Source organism: Pleurodeles waltl, chromosome 3_1 (assembly GCF_031143425.1).
Source record: "Pleurodeles waltl isolate 20211129_DDA chromosome 3_1, aPleWal1.hap1.20221129, whole genome shotgun sequence".
In the NCBI taxonomy this organism is placed as follows: domain Eukaryota; kingdom Metazoa; phylum Chordata; class Amphibia; order Caudata; family Salamandridae; genus Pleurodeles; species Pleurodeles waltl.
The window spans coordinates 175,366,184-175,381,089 of record NC_090440.1 but is presented as its reverse complement, the minus strand read 5'-3'; the positions used below and the strand labels follow the sequence as shown (position 1 = coordinate 175,381,089).

The 14,906-nt window shown below is 45.9% G+C and overlaps 1 protein-coding gene across 2 annotated transcripts in view; it reads left to right on the top strand.

The window, feature by feature from the left end:
• The window catches only part of OTUD7A (OTU deubiquitinase 7A), a 1,097,633-nt gene that overhangs the window by 819,705 nt on the left and 263,022 nt on the right, over positions 1-14,906 (top strand). For both annotated transcript variants that reach the window (XM_069222100.1, XM_069222099.1), the window contains exon 8: positions 10,377-10,595. In XM_069222100.1, coding sequence (XP_069078201.1) covers positions 10,377-10,595 — 219 coding nt within the window. The remainder of the gene's footprint in view (positions 1-10,376; positions 10,596-14,906) is intronic.

Here is a 14,906-nt window from a genome sequence, read left to right as displayed (position 1 = left end):
GTGCACTTTATGAGGGGCTTTTAGGTAAATTAAATCTTCCAATCGGGTAGGAGCAATGCTAGCATGTTTAGGGGAGAGAGCACAAGCACTTTAGGACTGGTCATTAGAGGTAAAGTGTGCAGAGTCCTAAGACCAACAAAACAAAATCAGTAAAAATGGAGGGAGGCAGAAAGTTGGGGGAAGACTAGCCTGAGGTTGTCAGGTCTAACAATCCACATACATGCAACATTTGATTGCTTAATGATTTCCGGCAGTGGCTCCATATAGAGGTTGAAGAGCATGGGGGGATGATTGACCCTTTCAGGACTCCCATCTCACTGGTGAGGAATTTAATAGGCTTATTTGATTTGTTGTGAGTACTTCTGTAAGAAGGCTGTGCACCAGTTGAGCACATTATCTGACATTTTGCTTTCTAGCAATTCTACCCTGTCAAATGCCAATGAGAGGTCTAGGAGGATGACTAGGCAACAATTTTTGTGGTATAGTATCTTAAGAGCATAGCCCATGATGTATGATGGTAGTGTCTGTGCTGTGTTCTGGTCTGAATTCTAATTGGAATTTGTTGAGTAAGTTGAACTGTTCAATGTGCTGGCACAGTTGGTTGTGTACATATTTTTCCAACAATTTAGTGAGAAAGGGGATGTTTATCATAGGACAAAAGCTTTTGAGGTCTGTAGGGTCTGCACCCGCCTTTTTCAAGAGGGGTATCACGTGCCCAGTCTTCAGACAGTTAAGAATTAAGAATTATACCTTGCTTTAGTGATCAGTTTATGATCGCCGTCAACAGGGGGGTGAAAGGATGGCAAAATTACTTTAGTACTGCAGATAGGATTGGGTCATTGAAATTTGTAGTTGGTTCCATGGATAACAATGTTTTGTGGGCCTCATCTTCCTTTACTATTTTGAACTCACTCTAAGTTGCTTGGATTTTCATCTTGAGTGGATGGGCGATTTGTAGTTTAAGCCTCCTCTGGGGATCATAAACCAAAGCAGCCAACTTTCTCTAAACTGGTTTATTAAACATAGAGCAAATCCACCAGTGTTACCACTATCTATTACCAAAGATAGACCACGCCACTGGCAACCTTATCCTGAGTCTGCCAGACTCGTTTGACAGTCAGAGGGCATATCATCTAGAGATTAACACTGCCAATAATAAAACAACTGTGAAAGACCCAGGGTCAAGTTTAGGAAACCAAGTATTTTGGTCAGTAAATTCATAACTGTAGTAGCTACCAAAGTACTAGAGGAATAGAAATCTCTGTTAACAAACTTGAGTTCTTCGGTCACATTGTGCGTTGTAGCTCATGGGCTAAGTACTGAAAACTGAAGTTCCCAAATAATGAAAATAGATTTGGATACCAAAATATGGAAACCCCTAGTTCTAACGCAAAACCTATTACTGGATGTACAAAAATGTTCAAAAGACCTTGGCCTATGGATCCAAAACCCTCAAATCAGTGATTTGTTTTAAATTGTCTGATCTAGAAATCAGGTCCTGAGACAGAGTCCTGTTATTGAGTTCCGGAACCCAAGGTTTTTCTCTTCTTAAAGTGGTTCCTAGGTTACCGGTTTTGAGTCATGGGTCAGGGTCTTCACATAAGCAGCACAGATCCAAAACTTAGAATAGTGGACGAATAATGCACCAAAGTATCCAGAACATGGATCTTTGCATATTTGGTGAGAGGGACTTCAGTTCTGGTTTCCAAGTAGCCATGTTCTGTATTCATATACCCAAGTTACTTTATGCAGGATTAAGCACTTTTTATGTACTTAGATCTAGGGCATAATCTTTCCAGAAGTGAAGTCCATGCATCATACAAACCAGAGCTCTGGGTCTCTGAGCCCGGAACTTATATCCAGGACCTAGAGATCTTCTGCTGCATTCACATAACCCTGCTCCATGGACTCAGAACCTACATGATAAGGAGCTGGATATCAGTTATGTACATGTCTGATTAGGCATTTCTGAATTTGCAAACCCAGGTATCTGAAACTCTGAAATGAGGCTAATGTGCTAAGATGCATAGAGACAAGTACTTGTCACTGAAACAAGAGCTTAGATGAATACTTACTCAAGGTTAGATTGCATTAGCAGTCTTAGTATACACTCTAAATCAGTATTTGGGCTGTTCTGTCGCACACATTATAAGCCACATTGTTAGAAATGGAGTGTTTGGTTGACAGTCAGGTTACCCCCTGTTCAAGCAAGGACCCTCACTCTAGTCAGGGTAAAAGAGAATCACCCTCAGCTAACCCCTGCTTACCCCCTTGGTAGCTTAGCAGAGCAGTAGGCTTAACTTCAGAGTGCTAGGTGTAAAGTATTTGTACCAACACACACAGTAACTCAATGAAAACACTACAAAATGACACAACACAGGTTTAGAAAAATAGGAAATATTTATCTAAACAAAACAAGACCAAAACGACAAAAATCCGACAAACATAAGTCAAGTTATGAATTTTTAGAGATTAAACTCAAAAATAGCGTTTAGAAACAAAAATGCTTCGATGAGATGTTAACACGGGGTCGTGACGGAATCATTCCCAACAAGCCGACACCAGCGGCGCCGGACACGGAGTCGTGTAGATCCCCAAGTACAGTACCTTTGGTGAAGAGTGAAAACAAGCCGATGCGCGAAGTCGGGGATCGCAGCGTCTGTGCGAAACATTGAATCCACGCACTTCGAGCGGCGTCAGTCACAACGTGGTGCGGCGACTTCGACGGAGTCGCAGACTTCAGCGGGGCTGCAGCGGCGTCGGGCCTGCGAAGAGCGTCGCGTTCCAGCGAAGGCCACAGCGTCGGGTGCAGGTGGTGTCACCGGATTCAGCAGCGGCGTCGATCCTGAGTCGTCCGAAGTCGATTTCCTTGGATTTCCACCAGCTTTCGTTTCAAGGTCCCAGGGACTGGATAGGGCACCACTTGTCAGAGCAGGAGTCTCTCCAGAGACTCCAGGTGCTGGCAGAGGGAAGTCTTTGCTGTCCCTGAGACTTCAAACAACAGGAGGCAAACTCTAACTCAAGCCCTTGGAGATTTCTTCACAAGATGGAAGGCACACAAAGTCCAGTCTTTGCCCTCTTACTCTGAAGAAGCAGCACTGCAGGAAAGCTCCACAAAGCACAGTCACAGGCAGGGCAGCACTTCTTCCTCAGCTATCAGCTATTCTCCAGGCAGAGGTTCCTCTGAAGCACTGGGGTACCATCAGCATACGAGCTGACCCAGGCTCAGGAACCTTAGGCTCACTATACAGGAGGCCATCCTCCCAATATATCAGGTGAGTACCTGGCGCCTCGCCAGCCGCCTGGGCTGCAGCCTGCTGCCACAGCCCCTCAAGAGTAGGGCACTCCTTCTGCGCTGTGCAGAATGCTTCCCTGGTGGGTCCCCCTTCCTGCTGCCACTGTGACAGCTCAGGGACCTCCCCCAGTTCAGCCACCTGATACCCTGTAGGTTCCGGGGCGTCACCCTCAGGCTCTGCCTCCTCCCGGACCGTGGGAACCTCGGGGGCCGGTTTCCTGCGCCCCCTGCCCTTCCTCTTCTTGGCGGTCCCCTGGGCCACTATTTCAGGCTCCAGGGGCTTTTGACTACCCTGATTGGCTGCCATAGACCGGGTGGATACGCATACCCACCCACGCAGACCCAACATCTCCAAGTGAGACTTGTGTTCCACCTCCTTCCAAGGGGAATCCTCCAGGTCATTACCTAGCAAACAATCAACAGGCATGGTTGGACTCACAGCTACTTTCCAGGAACCTGAGACCCCCCCCATTCAAAGGGAACCTGCGCCACTCTGCAGAGGCGCTCTGAGTTGTCTACCGCAACTACTTGGTGAAGTACCCGGGGATCAATCTGCTCTTCAGACACCAGGTGAACCCTCACTGTAGTCACACTGGCTCCTGTGTCTCTCAGAGCCTCCACCCTCTGTCCATTGATGGTCACCCATTGCCTGTACTTCTTAGTGTTATCAGGCACTAGGTTTCTCTGGACCATCTCACTGTCCCCTAGTGAGACAAGGGTAATTTCTGCTGGTTCCCACCCACCTGAAACCAACTCCTCCCCAAGCGCTACACTGGCCAAACCCTGGAACGGTGCACCAGTGGGTGCCGGTGTACTTTTGGGGCATTTGAGGTCCCCCCTCACATGACCCACCTGGTCACATGCATAGCACTTACGTGGGGGACCACCTGCCACTGGCCTCCCTTTGGACAACCATGGCTTTTTTTCACTGGGGGGTTGGGAATCCTTACCCTGGGAATCAGTTTGGGGCCTGTTAGAAATGGGGTCTTTGGTTGACAGTCCGGTTACCCCTTGTTCAAGCAAGGACCCTCACTCTAGTTAGGATAAAAGAGAATCACCCTCAGCTAACCCCTGCTTACCCCCTTGGTAGCTTGGCAGAGCAGTAGGCTTAACCTCAGAGTGCTAGGTGTAAAGTATTTGTACCAACACACACAGTAACTTAATGAAAACACTACAAAATGACACAACACCAGTTTAGAAAAATAGGAAATATTTATCTAGACAAAACAAGACCAAAACGACAAAAATCCAACATACACAAGTCAAGTTATGATTTTTTAAAGGTTCAAAATAAAAAGAGTCTTTAGGTAGTTGTAACACCACACTAGCGCTGCTAGCGTGAAAATGTACCTGGTTTGCGTCAAAAATAACCCCGCACGGGCGGTGTGCGTCGAAAGTAACCCTGCACGGCTGTGTGCGTCGAAAACAACTCGGCACGGCGGTGCGTGTTGAAAAAGCCAGCCACACGACGATCCGAAAGTCCCGCGGCGCAGGGTGCGATCTCTCAGCCTCCGTCAGCGATGCTGCGCGTCGTTTCTCCTGCTCCGGGCGTCGGTTTTTCGGTCGCATTTCCTGCGGCGTCGTCGTTTCTCAGCTGCGGAACCGGCGTCGCGTCGTTTTCTCAGCCGCGATCGGATTCGCGTCGATCTTTTCTCCGCACGGCGCTCGGTGCGTGTATTTTTGTCCTTAGGCTGCCAGCCTCTCCTTTCAGGGTCCCAGGAACTGGAAGGGCACCACAGAGCAGAGTAGGGGTCTCTCCAGAGACTCCAGGTGCTGGCAGGAAGAAGTCTTTGCTATCCCTGAGACTTCAACAACAGGAGGCAAGCTCTACATCAAGCCCTTGGAGATTTCTTCTTCAAGATGGAAGGCACACAAAGTCCAGTCTTTGCCCTCTTACTCTGGCAGAAGCAGCACTGCAGGAAAGCTCCACAAAGCACAGTCACAGGCAGGGCAGCACTTTTTCCTCAGCTATCAGCTCTTCTCCAGGCAGAGGTTCCTCTTGGTTCCAGAAGTGTTTCTAAAGTTTGTAAGTTTGGGTGCCCTTCTTATACCCATTTTAGTCTTTGAAGTCGCCTTTCTTCAAAGGGGACTCACACCTTCTTGTGAAATCCTGCCTTGCCCAGGCAAGGCCTCAGACACACACCAGGGGGTTGGAGACAGCATTGTCAGAGGCAGGCACAGTCCTTTCAGATGAGAGTGACCACTCCACCCCTCCCTCCTAGCAGAGATGGCTAATCAGGAAATGCAGATTACACCCCAGCTCCCTTTGTGTCACTGTCTGGTGTGAGGTGAAAAACAACCCAACTGTCAAACTGACCCAGACAGGGAATCCACAAACAAGGCAGAGTCACAGAATGGTTTAAGCAAGAAAATGCTCACTTTCTAAAAGTGGCATTTCCAAACGCACAATCTTAAAATCAACTTTACTAAAAGATGTATTTTTAAATTGTGAGTTCAGGGATCCCAAACTCCACATGTCCATCTACTCTCTAGGGGAATCTACACTTTAATCATATTTAAAGGTAGCCCCCATATTATCCTATGAGAGAGAGACAGACCTTGCAACAGTGAAAACGAAATTGGCAGTATTTCACTGTCAGGACATATAAACCACATTACTATATGTCCTACCTTATCCATACACTGCACCCTGCCCTTGGGGCTACCTAGGGCCTACCTTAGGGGTGCCTTACATGTAAGAAAAGGGAAGGTTTAGGCCTGGCAAGTGGGTACACTTGTCAAGTCGAATTTACAGTGTAAGAATACACATACAGACACTGCAGTGGCAGGTCTGAGACATGATTACAGAGCTACTTATGTGGGTGGCACAACCAGTGCTGCAGGCCCACTAGTAGCATTTGATTTACAGGCCCTGGCACCTCTAGTGCACCTTACTAGGGACTTACTAGTAAATCAAATATGCCAATCATGGATAAACCACTTACATACAATTTAAACAGGAGAGCATATGCACTTTAGCACTGGTTAACAGTGGTAAAGTGCTCAGAGTTGAAAAGCCAACAGCAACATGTCAGAAAAAAATAGGAGGCAGGAGGCGAAAAAGACTGGGGATGACCCTGCATAAGCAAAAGTCCAACAGGGCCCTTTAGAGAACTCCCCCTGTTTGCCCTTACCCCCCCCCTTTCTTCTGAGAGGGACCCTGCCCATCCTTGGCGTGATCTCCCCCATACCTCTTTTGGACCCTGGTGCTCTCCCAGCGGTACGCTTCCTGCGCAAGCTTCCTGGGGTCAGTCAGCTTGCTGTCAATGAGGTGCTGGCGCAGCTCTGGAAAACATAAACTGTACAAGTGCCCCCAAGCAATTAAATTGTAAAGCCCCTCATACGTGTTTACCTTACTGCCCTTCATCCAACCATCCAGTGACCTGCAGAAAGAATCAACACATTCCAACTATGTTTGGGAGTCCTTTCTCTTGTAGGATCTAACCTTCTCCTTGTACTGCTCAGGGGTGAGACTATATCTGGTGAGTAAGGCCTCCTTCATGACAGGATAGGTGAGATCCTGAGCATCCCCTAAGGCTGTCAGTGTGTCCCTCCCCTCTGCCTCAAAATGCTTCCACAGGGCTGCCCCCCAATGAGCTTCAGGGACCAGGTTCATGTGGAGAGCTGACTCATAACCCTTGAACCACAAGTAGATATCATCCTCCCTCTTATAATCCCTCACAAGGTCTTTTGGGATGTGTACCCTTCTCTCAGGCTGCACTGTAGGATTGCTGCCACCATCCCTACTGGGCTGACTCCTCTGATCTATCTCTTTTAAACTGAGCTCACAAGCCATTGCTAACTTCCTTTCCTCAATTGCCAGCCTTCTCTGTACCATCTCTAGACTGAGCTTTTTCAGCTCCAATTGGTACTCCCTTTCTGCCTGTCGGTCCTGTAACTCTTCAGGTGTCAGACCTTTGGAGGATACACTGCTACTTGCCCTAGAGACTCTTTCCCTGGGAATAACAGGTCCTCCCACTATACCATTATGTGCTGATTGTTCTCCCTCCTCATCCTCATCCTCCTCCTCATCATTCTCAGTGTGCCCTCCAGTGCTTCTGATTGTCACCCAGGCCCTCAGCGCATTTTTCAGCTCATCCTTCTTGGAAGAGCTCTTAATGGGACAACCAAAATATTTACAAAACTGCTTTAGCTGAGCCTTGTTTTAACTATCCAATTGCTTCAGGTCAAAAACAGCTTCAACTGATGCATCTCCAAGTAGAGACATGATGAAAGGTAAAAAGAGTGCAAAGTTCCTAATGCAGAAACAAGTTCCCAAATGAAGTTCCAGAAAAGTCAATCACAGGATCAGCGAAAAAAGAAACTGAATACAGAGCAAAAACAGTCCAAATAGAAAAAAAAAAATAATCACAAGACTAGTAGTATGTGGTCACGTAGTGGTCTGAACTCAAACAGTAGTGTACACTTAATTACTGTATGTCAACTACAAATGCAAGTCCAAATCTCAACCACTGATCACCAATGTTAGAAATGGGGTCTTTGGTTGACAGTCAGGTTACCCCCTGTTCAAGCAAGGACCCTCACTCTAGTCGGGGTAAAAGAGAATCACCCTCAGCTAACCCCTGCTTACCCCCTTGGTAGCTTGGAGAGCAGTAGGCTTAACTTCAGAGTGCTAGGTGTAAAGTATTTGTACCAATACACACAGTAACTCAATGAAAACACTACAAAATGACACAGCACAGGTTTAGAAAAATAGGAAATGTTTATCTAAACAAAACAAGACCACAATGACAAAAATCCGACATACATAAGTCAAGTTATGAATTTTTAGAGATTAAACTCAAAAATAGCGTTTAGAAACAAAAATGCTTTGATGAGATGTTAACACGGCATCGTGACGGAGTCGTTCCCAACAAGCCGACACCAGCGGCGCTGGACACGGAGTAGTCTGGACCCCCAAGTACAGTACCTTTGGTGAAGAAGCCGATGCGCGAAGTCGGGGATCGCGGCGTCTGTGCGAAACGTTTAATCCACACACTTCGAGCGGCGTCAGTCATGACTTGGTGCGGCGACTTCCACGGAGTCGCGGACTTCAGCGGGGCTGCAGAGGCATCGGGCCTGCGAAGAGCGTCGCGTTCCAGCGAAGGTCACGGCGTCGGGTGCAGGCGGCGTCACCGGATTCAGCAGCGGCGTCGGTCCGGAGTCGTCCGAAGTCGATTTCCTTGGATTTCCACCAGCTTTCTTTTCAAGGGCCCAGGGACTGGATAGGGCACCACTTGTCAGAGCAGGAGTCTCTCCAGAGTCTCCAGGTGCTGGCAGGGAGAAGTTGTTGGTGTCCCTGAGACTTCAATCAACAGGAGGCAAGCTCTAACTCAAGCCCTTGGAGATTTCTTCGCAAGATGGAAGGCACACAAAGTCCAGTCTTTGCCCTCTTACTCTGGCAGAAGTAGCACTGCAGGAAAGCTCCACAAAGCACAGTCACAGGCAGGGCAGCACTTCTTCCTCAGCTATCAGCTCTTCTCCTGGCAGAGGTTCCTCTTGGTTCCAGAAGTGTTTCTAAAGTCTGTAGATTTGGGTGACCTTCTTATACCCATTTTAGTCTTTGAAGTCACCTTTCTTCAAAGGGGACTCACACCTACTTGTGAAATCCTGCCTTGCCCAGGCAAGGCCTCAGACACACACCAGGGGGTTGGAGTCTGCATTGTCAGAGGCAGGCGCAGTCCTTTCAGATGAGAGTCACCACTTCACCCCTCCCTCCTAGCAGAGATGGCTAATCAGGAAATGCAGGTTACACCCCAGCTCCCTTTGTGTCACTGTCTAGTGTGAGGTGAAAAACAACCCTACTGTCAAACTGACCCAGACAGGAAATCCACAAACAAGGCAGAGTCACAGAATGGTTTAAGCAAGAAAATGCTCACTTTCTAAAAGTGGCATTTTAAACCACACAATCTTAAAATCAACTTTACAAAAAGATGTATTTTTTAAATTGTGAGTTCAGGGACCCCAAACTCCACATGTCCATCTACTCTCTAGGGCAATCTATACTTTAATCATTTTTAAAGGTAGCCCCCATATTATCCTATGAGAGAGACAGACCTTGCAACAGTGAAAAACGAAGTTGGCAGTATTTCACTGTCAGGACATATAAACCACATTACTATATGTCCTACCTTATCCATACACTGCACCCTGCCCTTGGGGCTACCTAGGGCCTACCTTAGGGGTGCCTTACATGTAAGAAAAGGGAAGGTTTAGGCCTGGCAAGTGGGTACACTTGCCAAGTCGAATTTACAGTGTAAAAATACACACACAGACACTGCAGTGACAGGTCTGAGACATGATTACAGGGTTACTTGTGTGGGTGGCACAACCAGTGCTGCAGGCCCACTAGTAACATTTGATTTACAGGCCCTGGGCAACTCTAGTGCACTTTACTAGGGACCTAACAGTAAAACAAATATGCCAATCATGGAAAACCAATTACATACACATTTTAAACAGGAGCACTTGCACTTTAGCACTGGTTAGCAGTGGTAAAGTGCCCAGAGTAATAAAAACAGTGAAATCAGAATCCAGCACACATCAATAACCTGGGGAACAGAGGCAAAAAGTTAAGGGAGACCACTCCAAGGATGAAAAGTCTAACACATGTTTTTAAATTGCAAGACAAAATCAATGGATGATCTCAGATGTCTTGTAAAGTTTAGTATTACTTGTGAGGAGTTTCTTGGAAATTATGGCAAAATTGTCTAGGGAGGTTACCGATACAATAGTTATTCCTTTGCTCATCATTATATTTAGATGCTAGCACCATTTTTCCCTAATTTGACATGCCTATAAGTAGTTGACTATATTGATCTTGTTCCCAAATCTGGTTAGAATAGGTTACAGCTGAATCAAGAAGTTATTTTTAACTTCAAATGTTCAATCCACTGTGTACCTGTTCTATAATGGACTGCAATTTTAATGTCAAAAACATTTTTGATTTATCTGTATAATCTTTTTCTGTGTTCCTGACTATTGGGCTGAATGGATTCTGTTTACATTTTGTATTAGTAAAATGCCAGCTATTTTCCTGGTAGTAGTTTAACCCTTATAATCATCTCCATTTCTATTCCAGAGAAGCGACTCTCTAGGGGAATTTCTCATGCCAGTTCTGCTATTGTCTCCCTTGCGCGATCCCATGTGGCCAATGACTGCAACAACGAACAGTTCCCTCTGGAAATGCCCATCTACACGTTCCAGCTTCCAGACCTTAGTGTGTATAGTGAAGACTTTCGTAGCTTTATTGAACGGGATTTAATTGAACAGTCAACAATGATTGCTTTGGAGCAAGCAGGTGAGACATTTACTATATATATTACTTTCAATTATATTTTTTCTTGGGGGATACTGCACTTCAATCATTTGCTTATGCAGCCCTGAGGGCTCATGGTCACTGGTTGCAAAGGTGATTTATGGATAGATCCACAAGCTTCTTAACACATTTTTACTTCCAAACACACCATGCAGAACTAAAATTAATTACTGATAGTTCAACAGATTATATGTGCACTAAAAGGTGAGGGTGTCATGTTATCTTACCTTGTGTATACTCCTACTGGACTTTTAATGAGGCCAGTCAGTAGCACACAGGTTTGTGTACAGGTAATATTTTTTGCCATTCATAACATTATTGAAAATTAGTATAGTAGGATGCAGTTGCTACTAGTTGCTTCTGGGTGTTCTATTAATGATGTATTTAGGTTTCAATTGAACTGTTTTATCTAAAAACGTAATATTTCGTTTCTTCTGCTTGATGCATAGTGCGCAATTTCTAAAACCCCATGTATGGAAATCAGAATGAGTAGAACCATTTACTCCACACTGTAAACATCAAGCACAAATTAAGAACTGCCATAGGGGCATATTTAAGAGCCCCTAGTGCCATTCTAATCCCACATTAGTGTCATTTTTTTACACTAATGTGGCGTTAGAAGGCCAAAAGCACCTGCTCGGAGCAGGCATTAAAAGGAGGCTTCCATTGGTTACAATGGGCTTCTGCATGCTTTGCATATGAAGCACACAGTATTGAAAATAGTACGTTGAGGTGGGAAGGAGCAATCAATAATGCTCACCCCTGCTCTCAACAATAACAGTCAGATTATGGTTTACATTAGTTTAAGGTGGATTTTTAAGGCTCTTAACACCATGTAATGTTAAGTCACGCAGTCATTAGAAATTAGTTAAACTGTCTCAATTAATAGGCAACTTTTCTAATGCACACAAATGTGAAAATGATCATAATGAAAACATGTACTATTTTAACTAGTTCATTACCCTTTGCAGTCTTAAATTGGTCTAAAGTAATGATGTGCGTATGCTTGGAGGTGTAATGTATGCTTCTGCAGTGCCTGAGTAGGGGGTCACCACATTGAGGTGAGCCTTGTTAGGCACAAGACCATCCTACATCTGTGAAATACGAGTCTGAGACCCTCCTGATGTCCTATATATAAAATAGGCTGGTATTTCCCCGCCACAGATACTGGTGTATAGATAATTCCAGGTTTGGGGAAAATATGGCCTATTATGTGATTGACCTTGAGCGTTCAGGAACAGATTAGGAATTAGCTGGGAACTCTATTTCTTGGTCTTATTTCCCTGGTATTTCCCCATTTTCTCCCAGACTTTCACAGCAGTCAAAATAAAGAGATATGCAGCGTTCTGGGAGATCTCATAATACCAATAACGTTTGTTGGAATTAAGAAAATTATTGTTAAGAGGCCAAAGTGAAATTTCAGGGGTGGCGAGTTAATTCAACAGATTTTGCAAAGTATGACCACTATTTTGCATTCCATCACCGCAGACATATACTAGATGCAGAACAACTTTGACTTTTATTTGATCTGGACTGTGTGACGTTGTCAATCCTGAATGCATAGGCAGCTTCATGATATGTTTTATTCCTGAATGCACAGACAACTTGCATTATATGTATGTTTTATTCATTAGAAAATAAACGTTTTAAAAAATGTCGGATTTTCAAATCATAGGCCCTCATTCTGACCTTGGCGGGCGGCGGAGGCCGCCCGCCAAAGTCCCGCCGTCAGATTACCGTTCCGCGGTCGAAAGACCGCGGCGGTAATTCTGACTTTCCCGCTGGGCTGGCGGGCGGTCGCCTTCAGACCGCCCGCCAGCCCAGCGGGAAAGAGGCTTCCACGATGAAGCCGGCTCGGAATCGAGCCGGCGGAGTGGAAGCTGTGCGACGGGTGCAGTTGCACCCGTCGCGTATTTCACTGTCTGCACAGCAGACAGTGAAATACATGTAGGGGCCCTCTTACGGGGGCCCCTGCAATGCCCATGCCAGTGGCATGGGCACTGCAGGGGCCCCCAGGGGCCCCGCGACCCCCCCTACCGCCATCCGGATCCCGGCGGTCGGACCGCCGGGATCTGGATGGCGGTAGGGGGGGTCGGAATCCCCGCGGCGGTGCAGCAAGCTGCGCCGCCGTGGAGGATTCAATGGGGCGGCGGTACACTGGCGGGAGCCCGCCAGTGGTGCCGGTCCGACCGCGGCTTTACCGCCGCGGTCGGAATCCCCATTGGAGCACCGCCGGCCTGTCGGCGGTGCTCCCGCGGTCCTCCGCCCTGGCGGTCAAAGACCGCCAGGGTCAGAATGACCACCACAGTCCATTATAAAAGGCCCTGGTTATGAGTAGGTCTTTTCTGACCCCTGCAAACACCCATGCTTGTGTAGTGTTTAGAATTCCGTGTTGTTTTGTGTATACCACTCCTAGTAATTGCCAGGCCCATTAAAAGCGTCACCAATCCTAGCACTTTGGTAAGTCAAGTCTGCTGGAATTTAACAGGGGATAGGAGTATGGCTTTTACGGTGACGTGAATTTAAGCACCAAAACCTCCATTTTTTTCCACAACAACACAACGAGTCGGATTTAATCACGTGTGAGAAATAACACCTATTCTTCCTACACACTCATAATCATGGCCTTACTGTTTTGAGCTAGAAATAATTAATGATGGCATTATCAAAGATCTTTATTATAAAGAAACAAAACACGAGTTTTTCTAAACAACGGAAAATCACAGCAAGACAATAATGTCAAGTTCGATTTGCTCTTGCTGATAAAGAATGCATTTAACCTATGGGCAAGTGGGTTCTCTGACCCCATTTTTAGCAATATTCAATTTGTACACATTTGGCTTACTTTCCTAAATGAATTTTCTAAGATTCGGTGCTGAACTTCACAAAGCATTTGCCTGATTGGATGGGTTCCTCAGGCCTCTCATGCGAGGCCCTCTAATGCATGTTTCAAGGGCGTGAGTGTCTGCTGAATAACCCTGCAGACATTACTGCACAGTGGAACAGGTTCCATATATTCTAGAAGGAAGGCTCTGCTTGTTTATCCAAACACCTTACTGCTTATTAAAACAGCTTTTTGCACGAATCTGGTGTGTGCTTTGTTAAATAAAGTGGCGTGTAGTTAAAATACATTTAATAGGCATGAGACAGTACATTGTTTTGGATTTAATACTATGTGATCTGTTATGATGGTGCAGACTGGTGCACTGCAAGCATGATAAAGTCTGAGCATTGCTTTGATAGTGGAGGCTGGAGGTTGTAAGAAGGTCACAAATAAATGTGGAATTAAAGCTAGGATAGGTGGGAGGAAAGGATGTCAGCATTCTGCAGTGAAGCTGCCTGAACAGAAGATAATTCATTCAGAGTCCTTGGCAACATTTTCATTATTATGATAGACTAATTTGTGGCTCTGCAGTTAACCGTTGATCCCTAGCCCAGCTTCTATTGAGGATTGCAGGCTTACCTTAATCTCAATTATTACCTCCGAAACTGGCTGGCAGTGTTGAGTACACACATCCCTTGAAAGTGAACAGAAGCTAAGTGTCCTTGCCTGGCCTTTGTGCTGATGCTTAAGTGAGCTTCCTGCCAACTTTCATAGCCAACTCCACAGCCCACATGGAGTGCGGCAAAAGTGGAAGATGTCTTCTAGACAGCATTGTCATGTGAAAAGTGAATGTATTTCTCAGCTCTTACAATCATCACACTGGATAGTTCAAGGCTGGAAAGTGCAGGGCTAGTCCACCTAATCAACTATTAAATGTGGTTCAATCCGTATTATTACATTGTGTGTCCCAGCCCCATGGCCTGTGTTGTATCTTGACCAGACCTCTGCCAGCAAATGTATTGCTTTGAGGTACTGCTGAAATTGATTATGAGGCTTGGAAAGACAGAAGTTTAAATCAAGGCACTCAAATGGATTATGTCCTCTTCACCAAACATTCTCCCTTTCCCTCAGCATCATTCAGTTCCACAGCTGGTGTACCTCAAGCCGCTGTCACTGCACACTTCCTCTTCAACACATATTTTTGCCTTACATTTACACTACAGGGCCTGATCGCCTTCAGTCTAAACTCTTACAATTACACAGAAGACACACACATCATACTTAAGCAAAAAAGCCCATCCTATCTTTGGTCCCATTGGGAGCAGGAGAGGAATTGTGAAACTGGTGAGAGGAATTGATGAAACAGGATGAACCCACCTCTTAGGCAGTGCATAAACAAAGATTGCTCCTTCGGTAAGAATAGGAGCCAGTTCTGTGTCACGCCATGCATGCTCATATAAGTAGCGAAG